Genomic DNA, 22,838 nt, shown 5'->3' with positions numbered 1-22,838 from the left:
ATCCCATCTCCCCTGACAAGCCATCTTCTAGATGTGCTTCTGAACCCAGCTCAACCTCAGGGAATGGATTGGTGGTCAGAATGTTAGGCCTGGGAGTATGGGGGTGGGGGTGGAGCCTAGGAGGATGGGGGTGAGTGTGGGACCTGGGAGGATGGGGGTGAGTGTGGGGCCTGGGAGGATGGGGGTGAGTGTGAGGCCTGGGAGGATGGGGGTGGGGGTGGGGCCTGGGAGGATGGGGGTGGGGGTGGGGCCTGAACTAAGTCTGGGAAAAATTGTTTTGGAAGTCATTTGAGATTGGGAAAGGCAGGAGTCAGTAAGGGATATCCCCAGACAATCCAGTTGGGTAGATTTCAGTGGCTCCCTCCTGAGAACCCGGGAGAGCAGGGAAGGCCCCAAACAAGGTCCCCTTCTTTCCCAGTCATCTCCCTTCCTTCCCAGTGGGGTGCTTGGTTGCCAGAGCAACAAGGTCTGAAGCTCCTCTTTCCTTCCCCACCCTAAGGGCAGCCAGGCCAAGGCAGGGCAGGGGTTCCATGGGTGGGGAGGTGCGGGGAGGGGGGGGGGACGACTCAGCTGCTGCTAGTCTCTGGGAGGGGGCTGAGGAGTGAGCACAGTCACAGCTGGTGCCAGCCTCCAGCTGCACCTTATCTATCCCTGGCAGTGGGAGCGTGATGTGGCCGGAATGCTGAGCAGCACCAATGGGAGGGGGCCTGCAGATGGTTGCCCAATCCGCCCTACGCCCTCCAGCTGAGACCAGAGCCTTTGCCTAGGGAGAAAGAAGCAGGAATTCATGTCTGGGCCTTGGAAGAGAAAGAGGAAATAGAGAGCGGGTTCTGAGGTAGGGGTGTGGTGGGAGCAGTCATCTTAAGCAGGGCTGGAACTGGGAGCAGGAATCTGTGTAGAGCCCACAAGATTCCTCCAGACCCTGAAGTGGGGACAGTCACCCAGTGAAGGGGTCGGGTGAAGGGGGTAGACCCTTCTCCATGGTTCTGAAGCGGAGACATGAAGGCTCTGGAACACTGAAGGGAGACAGGTGCTAAGAAAGGGTACGACCCTGGGGCTCAGACTGGAAACAGAGAGGTCCTCTAAAGCAACTGGAGACCTAGGGACGTAGAGTGATAGAGTGCTTATTGGCAAGAGCGAGGCACTAGGTTCTCCATCAAAAAAGTGAACATTTTGAGAAATAAATAAATAAACAAGTAACGAGGGTCCAGAGACGGCAGCCCCTTCTCCAACACGCCTTACTCCACCAGACCCCACAGATGCTCAGAGCCAACATCCTTAGAGGGACCTGATCTTAGTACCCCGGCTTCCGGCCTCCACCAGGGAGGGAGTGGCAGGGTGAGGGGAGAAAACAGTCCTAGTGACCCTGCCCAGGACAGTGCAGAGAGGAACAGACCCAGACTTTAAAGAGGATTTAGTAGAGGCTCCACAGGAGCAGGGCTCCTCACACCCCGGTCCTGCCCTCCTCCCTTGGGAGTGCCTGAACCGACAGAGACTCTGTGGAGAGAGGAGCTGAGCAGAGCCAGTTGCAGGAGCCCAGAGACCCTGGGGCAGGGTCTTCTGCTCTGCCTCCTCCTCTTTTCCCTGCACAGAACTATCTTTGGGTGACTTAGCTCCCTCTCTGGCCCCTCCCCCTCCCCCACCCCGCCATCCTCCCAGACTGCTATCAGCTAAGAGGCCACTCTAAGCTAATTGATCTCCCTGCTCTTGCCTAAAGTAATAGGGAATTGATGTAAGTAACTCAGTGCCTCTGGGGGCAGAGTCGGAAGTAAAAGGCTGGGAGAAGGAGTGTTTCCTGGATGCCCAGCTAATGCGAGCAGCCAGTGAACACACACTGGGAGAGGTATGCTACACCCTACCGTGTCCTGGAGGCAGAAGGGATGCCAGCAGACTGGTTGGGGACATTCTGTTATAGGTACAGGTCATTCCAGAATGGCTTCAACTTTTTGGAAAGCAATTGTGATGATGGAGGGTTGGGTATGTGGTGGAGGAGATTGGAGATTGGGGAAGAGGAGTCGGGACAAAGGGGGTGCCTATGATTCATTCCCCTCAGACATAGCTACTTGTAAATGCCAGCTCCTGCTCTGGGGCTGAGATGTGGCAGTGCATAGGGGACTTGGGAAGATCCAGGTAGACTCCTCCCACCTCCCTCCTCAGCTCAGCTGCTCCAAACATTCTGGTGTTACAGCGTGCTCCCGAAGACAGTTCTCTCCAGCCACAGCCATTTGCCCGCCATTGGCCAGGCACAAACTTTCACTCATTTCTGGTCTGAGTTGAAGCTGCCAAGGCTTCTGGCTGAGGACAGTCCAGTCAGGACCCATAGGTGGGCAATCTGAGAGGTGGGACAGAAAAGCACCCAGTTTCTCTGTGTCACTCTGACTGTCCTGGAACTCCCTTTACAGATCAGGCTGGCCTCAAACTCAAGGATCCCCCTGCCTCTGCTTCCTGAGTGCTGGGATTAATGGTGTGGGCAGCCATGCCCAGCCCCAAGGGGTATTTTTAAGTGAGCATGAAACTTCTATGTTCCCTTAAGAAGTTGTAAAAACTGGGGCTACTGGCTAGAGATGTAACTCAGTGATGTGCTTGCCTATCATTCACGGAACCTGGGTTCTGGAGAGAGCAAGAGAGCAGGAGGAGAAAGAGAGAACGTGAGAGTGTGCCAATGCCATCCAGAGGGAAAGGAACGGCCAGTTAAGATCTTTTGAGATCCTGTGGGTTCTAAGAAAGGAAACCCTTCCCCACCCATCATCCCAGGTCCTCTATGTGACTGTCATAGGGGCCAGGAGGTTGGGCTTTGCTGTTCAGTGTTGTGTGTCTCTAACTGATGTGTCCCATCAGTGTGCCAGGTGAAGAGCATCCCTAAGGAGAGGTTGCTGCAGTAGCCTGGGCCATGGACAGCAGCCAATCCAGATCAGACCCTCCGTCTCCATGTCTGGAGAGAATGTAGATGTAGAATGTAAAATGGACATATGTGGATGTTCATGGGGGCATGCATGCTGTGGGATGTTCTGTATGGCAGATGTCTGTCTGTTTTTTATTTATTTTACTTATTATACTTATTTGCAGGGAGTGGCTTGAGACAGGGTTACTCTGTGTTTTTGCTGTCCTGGATCTCGCTCTGTAGACCAGGCTGGCCTGGAACTCACAGATATCCCCCTGCCTCTGTCTCCCAAGTGCTGGGACCAAAGGCATATGCTACCCATACCCGGCAACATCTCTGCTTTTTGATAGCAGACATCATCTTTCCAATCCCCAATCTTAGAAGAACCCACCACTGACCCCACAGAGGGTAGCCCCAGGGCAGCCTCACTGTACCAGAGGAAGCCACACCCCAGAGCAGCATGGCATCACATCTATCACATGGTTTTCACGACCAACATCCTTAAGTTGGCCTATAGTGTTACCTGGAAACCCTGCTGTGTTGTCCTGGCCAACTGGTCAACCTCCTCAGGGATGCCTGCAGGCTTCTCTGCTCTGCCTTTCCAAGCTTTTTTTTACTCCTCCTCCTGACAGATGACCTTGCTCCCATTTGACCAAGAAAAGAGAAGCCTCAGACAAGATCTTCTCTTGCCTCTTAGTACCAACCCCTGGAAAGGAACATTCGTCTTATCTAAGATAGTCTTGGCAAACTGTCTGATTCCTTCTGCCTTTTTTAGGAGCTTTATCATCCTGGTATCGACCCTCCCTCCTCTATAGGCCATCTCTACTCCTCAAGTGGAGCTGTCCTGTAACATTAAAACATATTCGGTATTCTCTCCACTTAAAAATACATACCTAGGCCAAGCACTGTGGTACACCTGTGGTAACCATTTACTTAGGTAGCTAAGGTTAGATGATCACTTGAGCCTTGGAGTTGGGGACCAGCCTGAGTAACACGGTAAGACCCCATCTCAAATAAATAAACACATAGCTATAATGATAGCTACCAATCATTGAGTACTCCCTGTGTATCAGACTTTAGACTAAGATAAAAAAAAAATACATAGATACATCTTTCATCTCCAGAGTACCCTCCACATTTTTTAGGGTTTTTTTTTTTTTTAGATTTCTTTGTGTTTTATGTATATGTGTCTGTGCATCATGTGCATGCAGTGATCTCAGAGGCCAGAAGAGGGCATCAGATCCCCTAGAACTGAAGTTATAAATGGTTGTTAGCAGCCTCCACACTATAGGGCTTTCTCTGCAATGTTATGAAAAGTGATGTGTAGAGGGCTAGAGAGGTGGCTCAGTGGTTAAGAGTACTGGCTGCTCTTCCAGAGGACCTGGGTTCAATTCCCAGCACCCACATGGCAGTTCCCAACTGTCTATAACTCCTGTTCCAGAGGACCTAAACACCCTCACACAGACATACAAGTAGGCAAAACACCAATACACTTAAAATAAAAATAAATAAATCATTAAATTAAAAAGAAGTGATGTGTGCAGCTCTCCATACCCATTTCCTCATCTCCAGCTTAGCCGGGCTGCCTTTTCCCTGGTCTTACCACTCTGAATGGCTCTAACTAAGGACCAGTGGGGACCTTCATGTTGCCAAATCCAGCAAAATGTTTTCGTCCTGATCTTCAATAGCTTTCAAAACTGTTCAGCCAAGCCATGTGTGGTGGCACAGGACTATAGACCCAGATACGCAGGAAACAGAGGCAAGAGGATCTCAAGTTCTAGGCTAACTTGGGCTACCCAATGAGATCCTGCCTCAAAAAACAAAGAGGAGTATGGAGTTTGAATGAGAATGGCCTCAATATACTCATATACTTGAATACTTGGCCCCCAGTTGTTAGAACTGTTTGGGAAGGATTAGGAGGTGTGGCCTTGTTGGAGGAGGTGGGCTACTAGGGGGTGGGCTTTAAGGTTTCAAAGGCCCATGCTATTCCCAGTTAGCTATCCCTGCCTCGTGCTTGTGTGCTTGTAGATCAAGATGTAAACACTCAGCTCCTTATCCAGCACCACGCTCCCCGCCATATGGTCCTGGACTCTAACCTTCTGGAACTGTGAGTCCCAAATTAAATGCTTTCTTTTGTAAGTTGCCTTGGTCATGTCATCTTATCACAGGAATAGAAAAGTAAGTAAGACAGAAGTTGGTACTGGAAATGGAGTCACCTCTGTAATTCACCTGCAGGGGCCTGCCAAAGGCTCCAACAGCATTCTTATTTACTGCTGATACCTCAAGTACTATCAGGTCTGCTGGATGATATGGTCCAAGTGGCAGAGTAGCCTGGACCTGTTGAAGAGCCTCCTCCTGTTCCAGGCCCCAGTCAAAGCTAGCAGCTTTCCGAGTCACTTGGTGTATGGGCTGGAGTAACACAGGCCCTTTATGCATTGAGCTTCTTCCTTGGTGGTGGGAGGACCCAGGGGCAGCAACTTATCCTTCACCTTAGAAGGAATATCTCTGCATACCCCACACTACTAGACTCCTAGAAATTTCACTGAGGTAGAAGGCCCTTCAATTTTGGTTGGATTTATTTCCCATCCTCTGATGCGCATATGTGTTACCAACAAGTCCAAAGTGGTTGCCACCTCCTGCTCACTTGGTCCAATTAGCACAATTTGTTTTTGTTTGTTTGTTTGTTTTTCTATTGCCAGAATAAGACAACATGACCAGGCAGCTTATAAAAGAAAGCATTTAACTTAGGGCTCATGTTTCCAAAGGGTTAGAGTCCATGACCATCATGGTGGGGAGCCTGGTAGCAGGCAGACAGGCATGGCTCTGGAGAAGAAGTTAAGAGCTCACATTTTGATCCACAAGCAGGAGGCAATGACAGCTAATTGCAGGAATGGCATGGACTTTTGAAACTTCAAAGCCTGCCCCTGCCCCATGACACACCTCCTCCAACTAGGCCACACCTCCCAATCCTTCCCAAACAGTTCCACCAACCGGGGACCAAGTGTTCAAATATATAAACCTATGGGGGCCATTCTCATTGAAACCAGCACAGAGAGGACTGGGGACCCACTCCATTGGTAGACGGCTTGCCTAGTGCTCACATGGAGCCCTTGCTTCTCTCCAACCCTGCATAGCAGGTATGGCGGCTTGTTCCTGTAATCCCAGTACTCTGGAAGTGGAGGCAGGAGGATCAGGAGTTCAAGGTCATCCTTCCCTACATAATTAGTTCAAAGCCAGCAGGGACACATGTGACACCCTGTCTTAAAACAGGGGGTGGGGAACAGAAAGGTGGCACAGTCTCATAGTCCCAGGTCTTGGGAGGTAGAAGCAGGAAGATCAAGAGTTCAGAGTCATCCCCAAGAGGATCAAGAGCTCAATGTTAACCTCAGCTACATAGCAGGTTCAAGACTGGTCTGAGCTACAGAAGACACTGTCTTTTAAAAAAACAAAACAAACAAAAAAGAAAATAACAAAATAAACAAACAAACAAACCTCTAAGGGCTGGGGGCAAAGCTCAATGCTAAGTGCTTGCCTGCATGCCGGAGGCTCTGGGTTTGATTCCCAGAGCAACAGCAACAAACTGACCCGATCCGTTTTCTGATCCACTGTGTGTCCTGACTCTCGAGTCTTGGCTTAACTCTTCTGTCTAGCCTCTCCTCTGTTCCTTTGCCAGTTCAATCTCTTCTGCTTGGCTAGTGTGCATTGCCTGCACTCCAGGCTCAGCCTGTGATTTTCGTCTTCTTTTCTATCACAAGGATGTAAGTTCAAGGCATAGCTTGAAGAACTTCACACTGGCAATCTTACAGTGTAACAGTGCGTACTACGTTGGTAGATATTCTCATTGACACAAACATTTCCGACACCTCAGGTGATTCCTTCAGGTCAGTACCGCCCAGCGAGAGCCTGCCGCTGTCCTAGCAGGAGGGTAAGTTTCACTTCTCTCAAACGTCCCGGAGTCATTCATACCCTCCAACTACTTCTCGGGGCTGTCTACCTTTGCTCGTGATCACTTGTGAGAGTCAGTTGTGTTGTGTGTAGACATTTCTCTTTCAATGCTGCGTTATCTCATTATATTAATAGAATGCAATTTATTTAGCCACTCTACTATTGCTAGACATTTGGGTTGTCACCAGTTTGGGACTGTTATAAATAGAGCGACTGTGAACATTCTTGTTCCTGGTTTTTGGTTGACACGTGTACTTGTTCCTCTTGGGAACAGAAGTAGGGCTGTGGTTAAGTCATAAGGTAGGATTCTATTTAGCTTTAGTGGATACTGCCAAAGCAAGTTTCTTTTCCTTTCTTTCTGTCTTTTTTTAAACTTTATATTCTATTCTTGGGCAGCCGCACCTTCACTCCTGACTTCAATTACCACTTACACACCGCCAGCTGCCAACTCTGTGTCTCAGGCCAGCCCTCCCCTCCTAACACCAGCTCCAGTTTTCCACTTAGACTCTCTATAGACGGCCCGAAGGCTCCTGCAAACCAGCATGTACAGAACCAAACTCCATTCCTTTTCCTCCTCAAACAAGTCCTTTACCTGGATGTCTGCTGTGGGGCTCCACCCCACTAGTTATGCAGACCATGTGACACCCCAACTCCCTCACCTACCTTAACAGAACCTGCCAAGGCCTGACAAGATCTGCGGCTTCATTCAAAGTCTCCCGTTCTCTCTCCCTCTCTTTCTTTCTGGTTTGTTTGTTTTTTGAGTCAGGGTCTCATGTAGGCCAGGGTAGCCTGAAACTCACTATGTAGCCAAGGATGATGGCCTTGAACTGATCCTCCTGCCTCAGTCTTCCAAGTGCTGGAACTGTAGGTATGTACCACCACCCAGCCAAAACCTAGCTTTGGTTACTTCGTCCTTCAACAGAGATCGTACATTACTATTGGACCAGGAGTCTCACAAGGCAGGTGACGTGGTCTTCAAACTTTCCAACCCCATCTGTCTCTGTCCAGGTCCTCACTCTTCTCTGTTTGAAACACACACGAGGTGGTGTGGAGGGTGTGTGACAGAGAGAGAGAGAGAGAAGCAGGGAGATTATTTCGATTGTGTTTCAAACATCACTTCCTCAAGGAAACCTTTCTGAATCCTCAGTCTAAGTCAGCCCCCCACCCCCACCCCCACCCCCGTCCTCTGCCCCAATAGTGTTTTCCTAACATTCATCATAGTTTGGTTCATAAATGTTTTAAATCACTAGACAGTTGGCTCCATAAGGGCAGGATCTGGCCCACTCTCTGTTCCCCACTGTGAATGAGCAATGCAGATAGAAAGGATTTAGAGATAGATGACCTCATTCTAATTGCTAATCTGTCTGTCTGTTTGTTTGTTTTTGAACTATATTTGAGCTATTTGCCCTGGCTGTCCTGGAACTTACGACGTAACCCAGGCTGGCCTTGAACTCACAGAGATCCAGTTGCCTCTGCCTCCTGAGTGCTGGGATTAAAGGTGTGTATCACCACACCTAGCTCTAATCTTAAAACTTGATCATTAGGGGACTTGAATTGGTTGCTGTGACTCAGCACTTTGGGAGCGTGTGTGCGTGCGTGCGTGCGTGCGTGCGTGCGTGTATGTTGTGCATGCATGTATGTAAGCACACTTGCCCATGTGTGCCTGTGTGGAAGCCAGAAGTCAGTGCTGGATGCCTTCTATCATTCTCCATTTCTTTATTTTTAAATAAATTATTCTATTTTTATTATGTGTATTTGTATTTTACATATATGTCTGTGTACCATGTAAGGGGGTATAAAATTCCTGGAATTGGAATTACAGATAGTTGCGAGCTACCATGTGGGTGCTGGGAATCGAATCCAGGTCCTCTGAAAGAGCAGCCAGTGTTCTTGATGGCTGAGCCATCTCTCCAGCCCCTTCATTTATTTTTTGAGACAGACTTTCTCATTGAAACTGCAGCTCACGAATTAGCTAGGACCCAGCCAGCCACTGAACTCCAGAGATCCAATTTTCTCCACCTTCCGGTACTGGGATCGTAGCCAGTTGTCCAGTTTTTATGTGGGCACTGTGGATCTGAACCCAGGTTCTCATGCCTGTACCTCAAGGCCTTCATCTACTGAGCCACCGCCCAAGCCCTTGTGGTCCAACACTTGCTTGTGAAATGGTGATGAGGTTAGGGCTGTGTAAAGAGACTATGAGTTATTAGTTGAAAATCACCAAATGCCTAGATGTGGAGGGAGATGAAATTCAGAAAGGACACAGAGAAGTAAGAAGCCACTCAGTTACCATACATAGCCACAAAGGAACATTGGTGAGGAAGGACCTGGGGAAGAGGTTCATTCATGGATGGAAAGTCCCGAGATTGTTGCTCATTGATTTATATTTATTTTGATATAAAGTGGAGATTTATAGAATACCCAACATTAACTTCTGGTGTCCATGAAGGGACACATGGACAAGAGTGCACACCACACACATGCATATACTACTATGTAGCCCTGGCTGGCCTAGAACTTGCTCTGTGGACCAGGCTGGCTTCAAACTCAGAGATCTGCCTGCCTCTGCCTCCCAAGTACTAGGACTAAAGATATGTGTGACCAGGCCTGGTTATTTATTTATTTTGAAACAGGATCTCATGGTGGTCTTTTTTTTTTTTTTTTTTTTTTTTTTTTGGTTTTTCGAGACAGGGTTTCTCTGCGTAGCTTTGCGCCTTTTCCTGGAACTCACTTGGTAGCCCAGGCTGGCCTCGAACTCACAGAGATCCGCCTGGCTCTGCCTCCCGAGTGCTGGGATTAAAGGCGTGCGCCACCACCGCCCGGCTTCATGGTGGTCTTAAATTCAGTTTGTAGCAGACAATGACCTTGAACTTCTGACCCTCCTGCTGGCACAAACAAGTGCCATCATGTCTGGTTTATGTGACTCAAGGGAATGGATCCAGGACTTCATTCAGCATGCACTCCACAACTAAGCTAGACTGTGGGCCCAGAGGGCCCAGAACTGAGTGTCAGTCTGTGTTTGTGTGTACCTGATCACCTCTTCAGGGCCTGTGTGTGGTTCCTGGCCCTCTCCTTACCTCCCATTACTGAAACTTTGAATTTGTCTACCTGAATGAAATGAAAGTGAGAGGGAACTTAAAGGAATGAGGACAGAGATGGGGAGGGAAAAGTATAGGGACGTGAGTATGTGCGTGCACATGTGTGCACGTGCCTGTCCACATGCATGAGCGTGTGTGTGTGTGTGTGTGTGTGTGTGTGTGTGTGTGTTGCGGATTTGTGCCTGTGTCTGTGTATTGCTGTGTGGGAGTGCATGGTGAGTCTTGGTGCAGGTGTGGTGAAGAATTATTTTAACTCACTGTCCGCTGAAGCTGCTGTGTGCTTCACAGCCTCCCCTTTGGTGAGGACTCTCAGCCCGAAGTCCTTCCTGCCTTAGTTTCCTCTTTTTGTGAAGCCAAGCTACAATCACCTCCAGGATGTCTGAAGGAGGGAGACAGTGCCCTCTAGTGGTCAAGAGACACACAGGCATCAACAGTCAACCTCAGTCAGCAGCCCACAAACCAAGGCTGGAACTTACCTCTGAAACTGCCCTGAGGAAGGGCAACAGAGCAGGCCCTGTCCCCTGAGAACTACGGCCTGGCAGATAGGAAAAAGATGTCCATGGGGCAGCAGGCAGAAAGGGAATCCATGGATTTGTATGGGAGAAGACAACAGTTAAAGGTAGCTGATCTCTCTCCTCATACCCAGTCACTTTTGTGAGGTTTTGTCTGTCTGTCTATCTATCCATCCATCCATCCATCCATCCATCCATCTAATCTATTTATCTATCCATCCATCCATCCATCATCCATCTATCTAATCTATCTATCTATCTATCTATCTATCTATCTATCTATCTATCTATCTATCCATCCATCCATCCATCCATCCATCCATCCATCCACTCATCCATCTATCCATCCACCTACCTACCCATCTAGTTTGTGTGTGGGTGTGCACTGTAGAGGTCAGAGGACAAGTTGTGGAAGTCAGTCCTCTCCTCCCACTACATGAGTTCTAGGATCAAACTCGGGTGGGTGCCAGGCTTGCCGGCAAGCATCTTTACCTGCAGCCATCTTGCCAGGCCACTTTCATGTGTTTAGTCTTTTCTCACTTCTTTTCCTTGATGCGGCCCCTCTACCTTGATCGTTCCCTCTCACAAGCTCCGTGCTCAAGGAGCTGTGGGTTGCCTCACCTCTGCAATGCCCTGAGTAGAGACTGAACCCTTCTATCTGAGCCCTGGGCAGGCACTGTACCGTGTGGAGTCAGGGAAGACTTCTTGCTGTAGGGAATAGATAAATAAGGTATTGAAAAATAAGTGGGGAGCTGGGCACAGTGGCTTGGGCCCGGGAACTACCAGTTGCTTGGAAGGTAAGGCAGAAAGATGGAGAGCCCAGGAGTTCAGGGACAGCAACACAGGGAGAGCCTGTCTCTTTGGAAAGATCAGAGGGCTGGGCTGGGGAGCTGGCTCAGCAGCGAAGGACACGGCTGCTCTTCCAGAGGACGCTTGGTCCATTCCCAGCACCCATACAGCGGCTCTCAACCACCTTCAGGTGGTCTGTGATTCCAGTTCCAGGGGATCTAACACCCTCTCCTGACCTTCTTAGTGTTGCATACACTGTGGTGCACAGTCGCACATTCAGGCAGAACACCCACAGACATTAATAAATTAATTAATTAATTAGACCAGAGGCACCAGACATGGTGGTGCACACCTTTAATCCCAGCACTCGGGAGGCAGAGACAGTTGGATTTCTGTGAGTTCGAGGCCAGCCTGGGCTACAGAGTGAAACCATGTTGAAAATAACAACAACAATAATAATAATGCTGATGATGTCATCAGGGCCAGCAAGATGACTCGGCAGGTAAAAGCGCAGGGTCTGATAGCTTGAGTCTGGTCCTGAGAGCCCAGTGTGGAAAAGGAAAACCGATTTCTGAAAATTGTCTCCTGACTGCCACACTCCCACGCTCCCACACAAGGTCATACTACATGAAACAAAAAAGATAAGAAAGAAATGAGTAGGAGCCAAGCGAACGTCCTGGGGCTGGGGGTGAGCCTAGTGTGTCTGGGAGGCTTCTGGGCACTGGATGCTGGATTGGGGGGCAGTGTCAGAAATGAGGGTGCAGGGTACAGGGCTTCCTGTTGGATAGGTCCATCATAGGGGATGAGCTTTACCAGAAAGCACTGAGGAGTTTTAAGCAGAGAAATGGGCAGGATCACATGACATGAAGTAGAGGCAGGGACACGGGAGGCTGAGAGACTGGTTGGGAGGCTGTCTGTCATTCAGAGGGAGAAACAAAAAGAGCTGAGGTATATCTAAGGGCAGTGGAAGGCTGGAGAGGGTCCAGACCTCAAGGCTTTCTCTCCCGGGGCTTCGTGTCCTAGCAGGAAAGCTGAGGACAAACGTTACACAGCAGCCAGCTCTTCTAGAACCCAGCACCCTGCCTCTCATCCCAGCACATCCCAGGGTCTCTCGGGCAAATGGGATGGGGATTGGGGAGTGAAGCTAGGCCTTAGAATGCCTGAGGAATGGGAAGGCCCAGGAAGACTGCTGAGAGTTAATCTGCTTACTGTTTCTCTCCCTCCCTCCCTCCCTTCCTCCCTCCCTTCCCTCTCCTAGGTCACCTTCTTGGCCCTAGAGACTTGGCTGGTGGCTCAAGTTCCTCAACCAGTGGCCCTGGGCAATCAGGGCACAAAGGGGTCAGGAACCTGGGGGCAGGGAATGGTACATGGAGACCTGAGGGAGCCTCGGGACCAAGGGGTCCGTAATACTAGGGTTTGGGGGGAAGCTCTTACATTGGTTCCCAACACTTCACCTGCCCCAGGACCTTCTGTCTCCACACTGGCCACAATCTCTTCCACCCACTGGAGAGAACTTCTCACACTCCTCTTCCAAACTGGTTGGCTTTTTTTTTTTTTTTTTAAGTGGGGGAAGGCAAGCTGTGGAAGGGTTAGAAGTGTTCTGTCAGCAAGCTTTTCAGCTTCAAGAGTCCCTCCCCCAGTGCTGGGAACTGGTCAGAAATGAGTCTGTGGACAGTGAGACATTTCTGCTAATGGAACCTGGGCTGCCCCACAAGCCACAAAGAAAGGTGGGGGAAGGAAGGAGGACCTAAGCTGGAGAGCTTTGGGGGGGGGGGGGCTGTGGGCCTGAAATAGAGCTGTAGGTCAGGGAGAAGGAGTTAGAGACTAGCTGGAGGGAACTTGAGGGTCAAGGGAGTGACTGCGGGCGGCTCAGGCCTCGGGGAGCAGCTGAAAGTAAAGGGGGACCAGTGACTGGAAGGTAAGTAAGCACCAAAGGAACAGTTAGAGCGAACAGAGGCCTGAGGGTAGACCGGAGATGTGGGGGTCAAGGAAACCATTGGAGTGATTAGAGAGAGCGCCTAAGGAAGGCCTGAGCTGGGGTATCCCAGGAGAAGGAGAACTGGGATGGGGAAACTGAGGGACATGTTGGAGGCAAGAGTAAGCGCGTGTGTCCTTAAGACACACAACTGAGGTCATCCTGGCAACGGGAGGAAGGGACTGGATTGGGTGTCATCTCACCTGAGGAGTGGGTACCACATCCCAGACTTTCCCACGGCTCTCACTTGCCTTAAAACCAGTGTCAGACAAAGGTCTCCAGCTCCCCTCCTCCCCAGCAGGCCATCTTCCCCATGCCATCAATTATTCATCAGCACAGACACCGCCCTCTCCAGCAGGGCAGCCTGGTCCTCCTCCCCGTGCCCGGCCCCAGCTCAGCCACACTGCCACAGAGGCTCTGGTGAGGAAGCACCAACAGCTGGGCCTGTGGAGGCCTAGCCAAAGGGTTCCGTAGCTGGCCCTGCTGGACCACACCATCTCCTTCCCCTCCGGCACCTTCCTCCTGCCCCTGGAGAAGATGCCCATCCAGATCTTTTGCTCTGTGTCATTCTCCTCTGGAGAGGAAGCCCCGGGACCCATGGGAGATATCTGGGGTCCTCACCACCGCCGGCAGCAGCAGGACAGCTCAGAGTCGGAAGAGGAAGAGGAAGAGAAGGAAAAAGAGGCAGTAAAGAGGGAGCTGGGTGAGGGGGACTCACCTAGGGACTTGGTGGCCTTCGCCAACAGCTGTACCCTCCATGGTGCCAGCCATGTCTTTGTGGAAGGGGGCCCGGGGCCGAGGCAGGTCCTGTGGGCCGTGGCCTTTGTCATAGCACTGGGTGCCTTCCTGTGCCAGGTAGGCGACCGAGTGGCTTATTACCTCAGCTACCCACATGTGACTTTGCTAGATGAAGTGGCCACCACAGAGCTGGTGTTCCCGGCAGTCACACTCTGTAACACCAATGCCGTCCGGTTGTCCCAGCTCAGCTACCCTGACTTGCTCTACCTGGCCCCCATGCTAGGGCTGGATGAAAGTGATGATCCTGGGGTGCCCCTTGCTCCACCTGGGCCAGAGGCTTTCTCCGGGGAGCCCTTTAATCTCCATCGGTTCTACAATCGTTCCTGCCACCGGCTGGAAGACATGCTGCTCTATTGTTCTTACTGCGGGGGCCCCTGTGGTCCCCACAACTTCTCAGTGGTGAGTGGGGCCCATGCTTAGCATAACATCCCAGGAGTATATGCCATGGCCCTCTCTAGCCATCACTGGCCTGGGGCTGGTAACTGCTGAACCCTGCCTGACTGGGCCAGAGCTCCCCTGGGATCCCAGAGCTGGACCAAGAGCCCCAGGTTCACAGATCTTCCTAGTTGTGTCTTGAAATACGTCCCCATCAGTAGTTAGCTGCTGTTCCGATGCCTGGAGCACCTTCTAGTCTCATCTGCTCTCCCCTGGACCTCTCCACGGTCCAGCACGGCCCAGCACGGCCCAGCACAGCCCCAGCACCGAGCCTGAGCTGTGAGGTCAGCCTCTGACGGGGTGGGTAGCTATGTCTGACTAGTGGTTGACTATCATTTCTGGAGTCATAGTGGGGGGGGGTCACCTAGTCTCTAGAGGTGCAGAAGGGGGTCACAGGAGGGGACAGCCCCCACCTTCACCCCAGCACCGTGTCAGCAGATCTCACAGCAGGGGCTTCATTGCAACCTTACTTTATCTCCTGTGCTCTTTCCTAAGGGAGTTGATTCCCTACAGCTGTGTGCGTGTGTGTGTGTGTGTGTGTGTGTGTGTGTGTGTGTGTGCGTGTGTGTGTGTGTGTGTGTGTGTGTGTAAGAGAGAGAGAGTGAGTGTGTAGTGTGTGTAAGTATTGTGAGAAAATGTATGTGAGTGGGTGTGTGAGAGTGAGTGTATGTGTGTGAGAGTGTGTAGTGTGTGTTGTAAGAAAGTGTGAGAGTGAGTGTGTGTGTGTGTGTGTGTGTGTGTGTGTGTGTGTGATCCATCTGTCTATCTGTGAAGTTGGGAATCCTCTAAATCAAAGCCCATGTTCCCAGCTCTGATTAAATGGCCAGAACTTCCTTCCTGGAGGAAGCCATCATTGGAAAATGTCACCTTTCCCCATTGGTCTCTCCACCCAGAGGTGGAGGGACTTCCTAGTTAAGGAGCCATCTGCCATCCACCATCTCTCCAGTTCAGCTTGCAGTCCCTCTGGCCTGATGCCCCTCTGGCCCCCTGCAGATTTCAGATGCCTGGCCTTTCTCTATACCTAGTCCTCTATGTTCTACCATGTAGGAGCACATGGGTGTCATCTCAGTCCCTGAAATGATTGTGACCTGGTGGTTTGGGCCACTGGGCCTCAGGGAGGGCAGAAGTTACAGGGTCACCTAACAAAGAAGGTATCTGCTTTGAGGCCCTCAGAGCTCTATGAGAGTACCCCAACATGCCATGCCTTGGAACTGAGCACCCCAACATGCCATGCCTTGGAACTGAGCACCCCAACATGCCTTGCCTTGGTACTCAGTCCTGAGTCCAGGGGGAGGAGGTGATATGCCCGAGTTAAGTTTGGTTCTTGGCATGGAACCTGGATCTGCATTCAGGTTCTAGTGATAATGGAACAATGATGGATGTAAGAGGCTGATATCAGGAAGAAACCAAAGGGCTTAGCTTGAGGGGCTTAGGTGGAGGAAGGTCTTGGGGAGGATTTCTAGTTCAGGGGGTTGAAATCTCAAAGCAAAGATCTAAAGTTCTATTTCAGAAGGCCTCAGAAGTCTGGCAGTTATAGGATCATGGCGACGGAGGTGCACAGGTTAGCGTCCTAGCAAGAAAGATTGTCCCGTGATAGTTCAGTTGAAAAGACTTTAACAAAGGAGCTGTCTGCGGAGCTGTGTGCAAGATTAAGGAAGCCATGGAACCAATGCAGCTAGCAATAGTGGGAAACTGTTATCACTTCTAGGCTGAAGGACACAAAGGGAGTCCTGGCAAGAGTTATGATCATGGAGGGTCTAAGCCACTGCCAGTGTTACAGAGAGCCAAGGAGAGGGGACCAGTACACCTCTCCCTCCCTCCCTCCCTCCCTCCCTCTCTCTGATCCCTTGTGGTTCCCACTGGTTAAACGCAACCAGGAGCCCACCTGGCCGTCTGGACTCTCACGTTCTCCGCTGCCTTCCTCCAGGTCTTCACACGGTACGGGAAGTGTTACACATTCAACTCAGGCCAAGATGGACGGCCACGACTGAAGACCATGAAAGGCGGGACTGGCAATGGTTTGGAGATCATGCTGGACATCCAGCAAGATGAATACCTGCCTGTGTGGGGAGAGACTGGTACGTTACCCCGCTCGGGAGCCCCTCCCTAGACCCCTCTGGCCCTGAGGCCAGGCTCAGACTCTTCCCCTTTCTCCCAAGATCTCTCCACGGCTGTCTTTGCCCCTATGTGACTTCCACACTCTCGATTCCCTGGCTCCCCCTTCCTGGTTCAGTTACTCTCCAAGGTAACCAGCCATCCTCTTCCATCAGTGGCCGCCACTCACTCTATAAATAACTCCCTCTCTTCTTGGGCTGCCTGCCTGTCTGGTCTCAGGGGATGTAGGGGCAGAGAGATGGGGAGAGAGGAGAAAGGGATGAGGAGAAATGGAGAGTGGCACTCCAGGAGAAGTAATCTGAAACACCAAGATACATCGCAGACACCAGGTAAGAAAAGACGTGTGCAGGATGCAGAGGTCACTGGAGGACTGTGGAGCTGCTAACACAGGAGGCCGGAAGTGTGCTAGGACCCCATAGTCTCCTCACCAAGTCCCAGGCGAGACTGTGCTTATTACCAGGGGAGGTATGATGTCCCAGACTCTGAAGACGATTAGGGACTCAAAAATCCTCCCAACTCCCATGCCTTCATCTTTCCAGACGAGACGTCCTTCGAAGCCGGTATCAAAGTGCAGATCCACAGTCAGGATGAACCCCCTTTCATCGACCAGCTGGGCTTCGGCGTGGCCCCGGGCTTCCAGACTTTTGTGTCTTGCCAGGAGCAGAGGGTGAGGGGGCTGCAGAAGGCTACTTCTGGGGTTGTGTGTTGAGGAATCAAGACGGGGTTCTGGGGAGCTGGGAAGATGGCTCAGTGGGCAGTGTTTATTATACGTGCATGAGGACCTCAACTGAGGTCCCTAACACCTGTGTAAAGATCAAGGTGGTGCACACCTGTAACCCCAGTTCTGAGCTGGGGGTGCAGATACAGGTGGATCCTTGGAGATAGCCAATAAGCCCCAGGTTCAGTAAGAGGTCCTACCTCAAAAACATAAGTAGAGAAACACAGAGGAACACATCTACTTCTACTTCTGAGCTATGCATGGGGGTAGAGCCATACTCACACGCATACAACACACACACACACACACACACACACACACACACACACACACAGAGAGAGAGAGAGAGAGAGAGAGAGAGAGAGAGAGAGAGAGAGGTGAATGATCAAGAATTGGAAGGAATACTCTATAAACCTGAGGTCTAGGGATACAACTCCTGAGTCATGCATCTGGCCAGAGAAGTCCATTAAGGTGAGTTGGGGAGAAGTCCCCACACTTCCCCAGCTCCCCGGCTCTCCCAGCAGCTCATCTACCTGCCCTCACCCTGGGGCACCTGCAATGCTGTTACCATGGACTCGGATTTCTTCGACTCCTACAGCATCACCGCCTGCCGCATTGATTGTGAAACACGTTACCTGGTGGAAAACTGCAACTGCCGTATGGTGCACATGCCAGGTCAGGCCCCAGGATTCCAAGCACAGTCCTGGGCTATCTCAGGCTGCACCGCCCCTCACCTGTGCCCCATCTGTATTGGCCTCCCTAGCCCTGGTCCCAGATCACTCCATTTCTTATCTTTCTGGCTCTTGTCTCTCAGTTCCTGCCTATGTCTACAGGGAGGGGGTGGAAGGGTCTGGAAAGGGTGGACTGTCAGAGTAGGTCACTTCCAGGGTACTAGGGATGGCCAGTCCTACCGTCCCATCTTCCAGCTTCCTCATTACATAGTATCATGCCACCACCCCTTTAGTCTCTTCCTGTCCCACCATCTTCTCTCCTTTGTAGGGGACGCCCCATACTGCACCCCAGAGCAGTACAAGGAGTGTGCAGATCCTGCCCTGGGTGAGCATCTCTGACCTGGGACAGGTAGAGGGAGGGAAGAGCGTGCGATCTGCCTCCTGCATGGAGGACTGAGATCAAGGGTGAATGAACTCCTTCCTGCATTAGGCTGGGTCTCCACCCGCAGTAGCCTCTAGATGCTGAGAACTGCACCACCAAGGTCCCTGTGAGAATTAATAAGGATCTTTTGGGAGGGGCCTTCACCCTCTTTCAGCCTCAGATGATTGGTCCTCGAGAACCCTGAGGGGATGACACATGAGATTAAATATATCCACAGGGAGGCTGGTGGAGATCAGCTAGGGGCAGACGTGGGGCTGAGGCCAAAGCAGGGTCCTAGGGACCCTCTGGGCGGGGCCAGTATGTCCACATTGGGAAGGTGCTGGCCGAAGGACCCCACTCAATGAGTGCCTCTTCCACGGGCACAGACTTCCTAGTGGAGAAGGACCAGGAATACTGCGTGTGCGAGATGCCCTGCAACCTGACGCGCTACGGCAAGGAGCTGTCCATGGTCAAGATCCCCAGCAAAGCCTCGGCCAAGTACCTGGCCAAGAAGTTCAACAAATCGGAGCAGTACATAGGGTAAGGATGCTCCTGGGCGAGCGGGGCCCTTGTACAAGGACCGTAGAGGGTACGAGAGGACTTTAACGGGAGTCTCACAGGCACAAGGAAGTTGATAGAATTCACTGAAGGTCCAGGAGGCAACCAAAGAGTGTGGGCTGTGGGGGGGAGATCAAGCGTGCTCCCCCCATACCCCCACACCCACACCCCCCTGCCGCAAGATTCTCGCTTCATCTTCCAGCTCCAAATTCCTTGCTGTAACCGGGATCACCTCCCACTTCTTGCCAGCATGCAATGTGTCTTTTCATGCATGTCATTTAATTTAACCCTCACAGCACCTCGAGAAGGCAGGATCTCGTTTAGGAATATGGAAACAGCCTCAGAGAGGCTCACATGCTAAGATGACCTGTCTGGTATGGGACAGAGATATGACTCGAACCTAGCTCTTCCCCTCTCATCCCTGCACAGGGAGAACATCCTGGTGCTGGACATCTTCTTTGAAGTTCTCAACTATGAGACCATCGAGCAGAAAAAGGCCTATGAGATCGCAGGGCTCTTGGGTGAGCTTGTGAACAGAACCAGCCCTCTCCTGTGCCTAGGACATGACACGGCCCCCTCCCAACCCAATGCCTGGTGCGCCCAGCCTGTCCCATCCCCAAAGGTCTTTCCCTGAGCTCTCTAGTATGGCATGAAGTGGAGGAGAGGGGCAGGGCCTTCTGTTAGGACAAAGTGAAAAAGACAAGCAAGCAGGTAGGTCAGAGAAAGGGGCTGCTGAGGGACAGGAACAGAAACTTTCACATGTCCTTGAAAGTGGACCGGATGCTAAGCAAGTAGTGCATTTTGTAAAGAATTCGTTGTTGCTTTTTTTTTTTTGTCCTGAATAATTACTACTCATTTTGGAAAAGTAGGAAGATACAGAAAAAGCATAGAATAAAAATCCTGCCAGATTCTGGTTTTCTGACCCTTGTGTATCAAGGGGCCAGTCTCTGCAAACATGGCTGCTGTGCCCCCGTCTATTGAGCCTCATCGCCTCTCCGGCCTCGGCGTCCTGAGACTGCTAACCTCTCCAACCTGAACCCGCAGGAGACATCGGGGGCCAGATGGGGTTGTTCATCGGGGCCAGCATCCTCACAGTGCTGGAACTCTTTGACTATGCCTACGAGGTAAGCGGGGGCAGGGCTGGGCGGGGCCACACAGGGTTGGGGGTTCCAGTCCACCCAACCTGCCCCGGCCTCTCCCAGGTCATCAAGCACCGGTTGTGTAGAAGAGGGAAATGCCAGAAGGAGGCCAAGAGGAGCAGCGCGGACAAGGGCGTGGCGCTCAGCCTGGATGACGTCAAAAGACACGTGAGGGAGCAAGGCGCGGGGCGTCCTCTGGCCTGCCCCTCCCCCAACGCCTCCGCCAACCCCGTCTCCACGCCACCTTTTTACCTGCAGCCCTTTCCGTAACCTGTCCCTGTCTTATTTCCCTCCGCTAGAATCCCTGCGAGAGCCTCCGGGGCCATCCTGCCGGGATGACCTACGCTGCCAACATCCTACCTCACCATCCCGCTCGAGGCACGTTTGAGGACTTTACCTGCTAAGCCCCCCGCAGGCCACCGTACCAAAGGCCTAGATGGGGAGGGCTAGGAGAACGAGGGGCCCCCAGCTGCCCCCATCTACCCTGGGGACTCAACTGCACTCCTGTGCAGTGGTTCCTCATTGTCTGGTGAGGAAGGAGTCTTCACCATAGTCCGCTCCCTGCCTCTATCCCATCTTTTTATTTTAACAAAATTAAACTAATATAAAAAGAGAGAACGAGAGAGATCCGGCCAGGACCTCAGGCTGCCCTCTCTGCTCCATGCTGCCTCCCCTAGCTCCAAGCCTGAATTCTGTCTGTCTGGCTGTCTGTCATCTGAGTATCCGCCTACATTCTGCTACCACCAGTCACCAAAGCCCTCTCCTAGTGAGGGGTGGAGGGGATCTCTAGGGTCTGAAATTGGACCCCAAACCAGAGAATGTACCTTAAGGGAGAGGGCTAGTGAGGGGGCTTCCCTAGCCTTAAGAGACTCTCTCAGCCCACTGACTCCCCACAAGCCCGAGTCTCCAGGTAAGAACAAAATGCTCAGTTCTGATCCCTCAATCATATGGAACCGTCAGGGGGTAGAGGATCTCCTGAAGAAGTAGAGATGGGGACTCCATGTGGCCCTGGTGCTGTAGGCCACATCCCGATATCTGTAAGTCACCTCCATCTCAAAGCTGCTGGAGAGAAATCCTAAGAGGCAGCTCTCCTCTACATCCCATAAAGGACCTGGCTGGTTAGCTTCCAGCTCAGGGAGGGGGGTCCTGGAGCTTCACCTCCCTAGCTTCTCTTTGCAGAGGGCCACATCCATAAATTTTCTTATGGAACGCTCCTCTTCCCCGGCTTCATTTGCTTCTCTCGACAACCTCATCTGCATTTTCTATTTCTATACGATACAGACTCTATATTGCTATATCTCTGTATATACTTTCCTCTCACCCCGTTTGTCTCCACCCATTCCCTCTTGTCTCTGAGAGTCATCCTCCCACCCCAGCTCCCCCTTCTGTTTCTCCCCATCCCCACCCCCTAGTCTCTGAATGCCTTTGCCTGTATAAAGAGTTGGACTCCCCCCTGGTGTCTGTACCGTGTACACACACATCCCTCTGAGAAGCACAAGGAGACGACACGCGCATTGTAACCTTCGCACTGTCTCGGTGGCGGCGACATAAAGGAAGCTGTGAATTACAAGCTCTGCCTCTTTCTGGCCTCGCCCTTGACCCTGCAACCGGGGCACCCTGCCCTCCCCCACAGCCTTAACACACCCTCTCTCCCTCGCTCCACCTAGCCCAAGGCCCTTGGCCTGGCTGACCTTGGCCTCCCCCGGGGAAGAGATGGCTGCTGCAGAGGTAGCGCCTACCCCGGAGCGGAGCTATGCCGGACACTAAGCCAAGAGTGCTAGAGACCGAGGGAGCTGGGGGCTGGCGACTGTGCAGCTGGGGCAGTGGGCACCCACAGACAGAAGCGGAAGTCCTCATCCAGCGGCCTTCCTCTGCTCTGGGTGCCCAGTGCCCCTTCTTCACTTGGACGCCCAGGCCCACCATTTTCTGGTGAGGCGGGGTTTGGTCATGTGAGGAAAGAGATGGGCCTAGAGAGGGAGTCGAAAGCTCTGCTGTTGTGTGTCCCTACCTTGAGGGGCCGCAAGTTGAAGTGAGGGCCTCCCCACCCCTCCCGGGCACTCTTCCCAGGCCAGAGACCCAACCCCTTTCCAGGCCCTCCTCTGCCCCATGGTCTCCTGGTCTCTAGTCCCCAAACAGGCCTCGTGGGCAGATCACCCGTGTACGTTGGCCTGGAGCCAGAGAGTGAGGCTGTAGCATCTTTGAGAACTCTTGGTTCCCAAGAGTTCTTTAGACATCAGACCTCCCCAGAAGGAAGCAGGGCAAAGCTGAGAAGTGCGCACTGGTTGGGGGGCAGCAGGCGGGCTCTGGGTGACGCATGCCTCTGGTCTAATAAACTGGGTTTCAACCATCTCCGCTTCGGTGTTGTTCTTTTTGGTTGAAGAGTTTGTAAGTATTACCATTAGGATGGAGCTTGCCTAGAGGGCCACGTGACGCGAGGGAGTTAGGGAATTTGAGTGGTAGTCCGGTGTGGGGGTTACACTGTAATTCCAGCACTGGGGAGATGGAAGCCTCTGTCTTCCACTAGAGTTTACCGGTCTACATGGGACCTTACATATTTGATCAGGTAAACACTGATCCTCCTGGAAAAGGACAGGTTCAGGAATAGCGTGAATCACTGGGCAGTGGAAGGGCAATGTAATCAAAGGCAACAGATTTCCAGGACTCTTTGGAGAGGATTCAAAGTCAACACTCATTAAAATCTTTAGTTAAAGGTCTGAGATGAAGGGTGACGTTCCCGCATCGGGGAGTTATTGAGCCACTATCTGTGAAATGAGGCCCGGCTACCA

General features: G+C 51.8%; 1 protein-coding gene and 1 long non-coding RNA gene across 4 annotated transcripts in view; one reads left to right on the top strand and one right to left on the bottom strand.

The window, feature by feature from the left end:
• The window catches only part of Asic1 (acid sensing ion channel subunit 1), a 26,255-nt gene extending 3,920 nt beyond the window's left edge, over nucleotides 1-22,335 (top strand). Inside the window, exons 1-10 of one of the 3 annotated variants that reach the window (XM_059247731.1) lie at nucleotides 13,735-14,394; nucleotides 16,358-16,508; nucleotides 17,085-17,212; nucleotides 17,788-17,938; nucleotides 18,263-18,319; nucleotides 18,742-18,895; nucleotides 19,343-19,434; nucleotides 19,958-20,037; nucleotides 20,116-20,220; nucleotides 20,352-22,335. In XM_059247731.1, coding sequence (XP_059103714.1) covers nucleotides 13,735-14,394; nucleotides 16,358-16,508; nucleotides 17,085-17,212; nucleotides 17,788-17,938; nucleotides 18,263-18,319; nucleotides 18,742-18,895; nucleotides 19,343-19,434; nucleotides 19,958-20,037; nucleotides 20,116-20,220; nucleotides 20,352-20,456 — 1,683 coding nt within the window. In that variant the 3' untranslated portion in view covers nucleotides 20,457-22,335. Of the gene's footprint in view, nucleotides 1-13,734; nucleotides 14,395-15,823; nucleotides 15,992-16,357; nucleotides 16,509-17,084; nucleotides 17,213-17,787; nucleotides 17,939-18,262; nucleotides 18,320-18,741; nucleotides 18,896-19,342; nucleotides 19,435-19,957; nucleotides 20,038-20,115; nucleotides 20,221-20,351 lie in introns of those variants that run through there. The other 2 variants (XM_059247730.1, XM_059247729.1) reach the window with 2 other exon arrangements.
• On the bottom strand, nucleotides 11,594-14,675 carry LOC131896897 (uncharacterized). Its single transcript, XR_009375544.1, has 3 exons — nucleotides 13,916-14,675; nucleotides 12,677-12,800; nucleotides 11,594-11,845 (listed from the first exon to the last, which is right to left on the bottom strand). It is a non-coding gene; the product is annotated as an uncharacterized LOC131896897 (long non-coding RNA).
• Nucleotides 22,336-22,838: the final 503 nt, after the last annotated feature.

This window comes from Peromyscus eremicus, chromosome 20 (genome assembly GCF_949786415.1).
Source record: "Peromyscus eremicus chromosome 20, PerEre_H2_v1, whole genome shotgun sequence".
In the NCBI taxonomy this organism is placed as follows: Eukaryota; Metazoa; Chordata; class Mammalia; order Rodentia; family Cricetidae; genus Peromyscus; species Peromyscus eremicus.
Note: the sequence above shows the minus strand (reverse complement) of the source record. Positions and strands in the feature narration are given on the sequence as shown.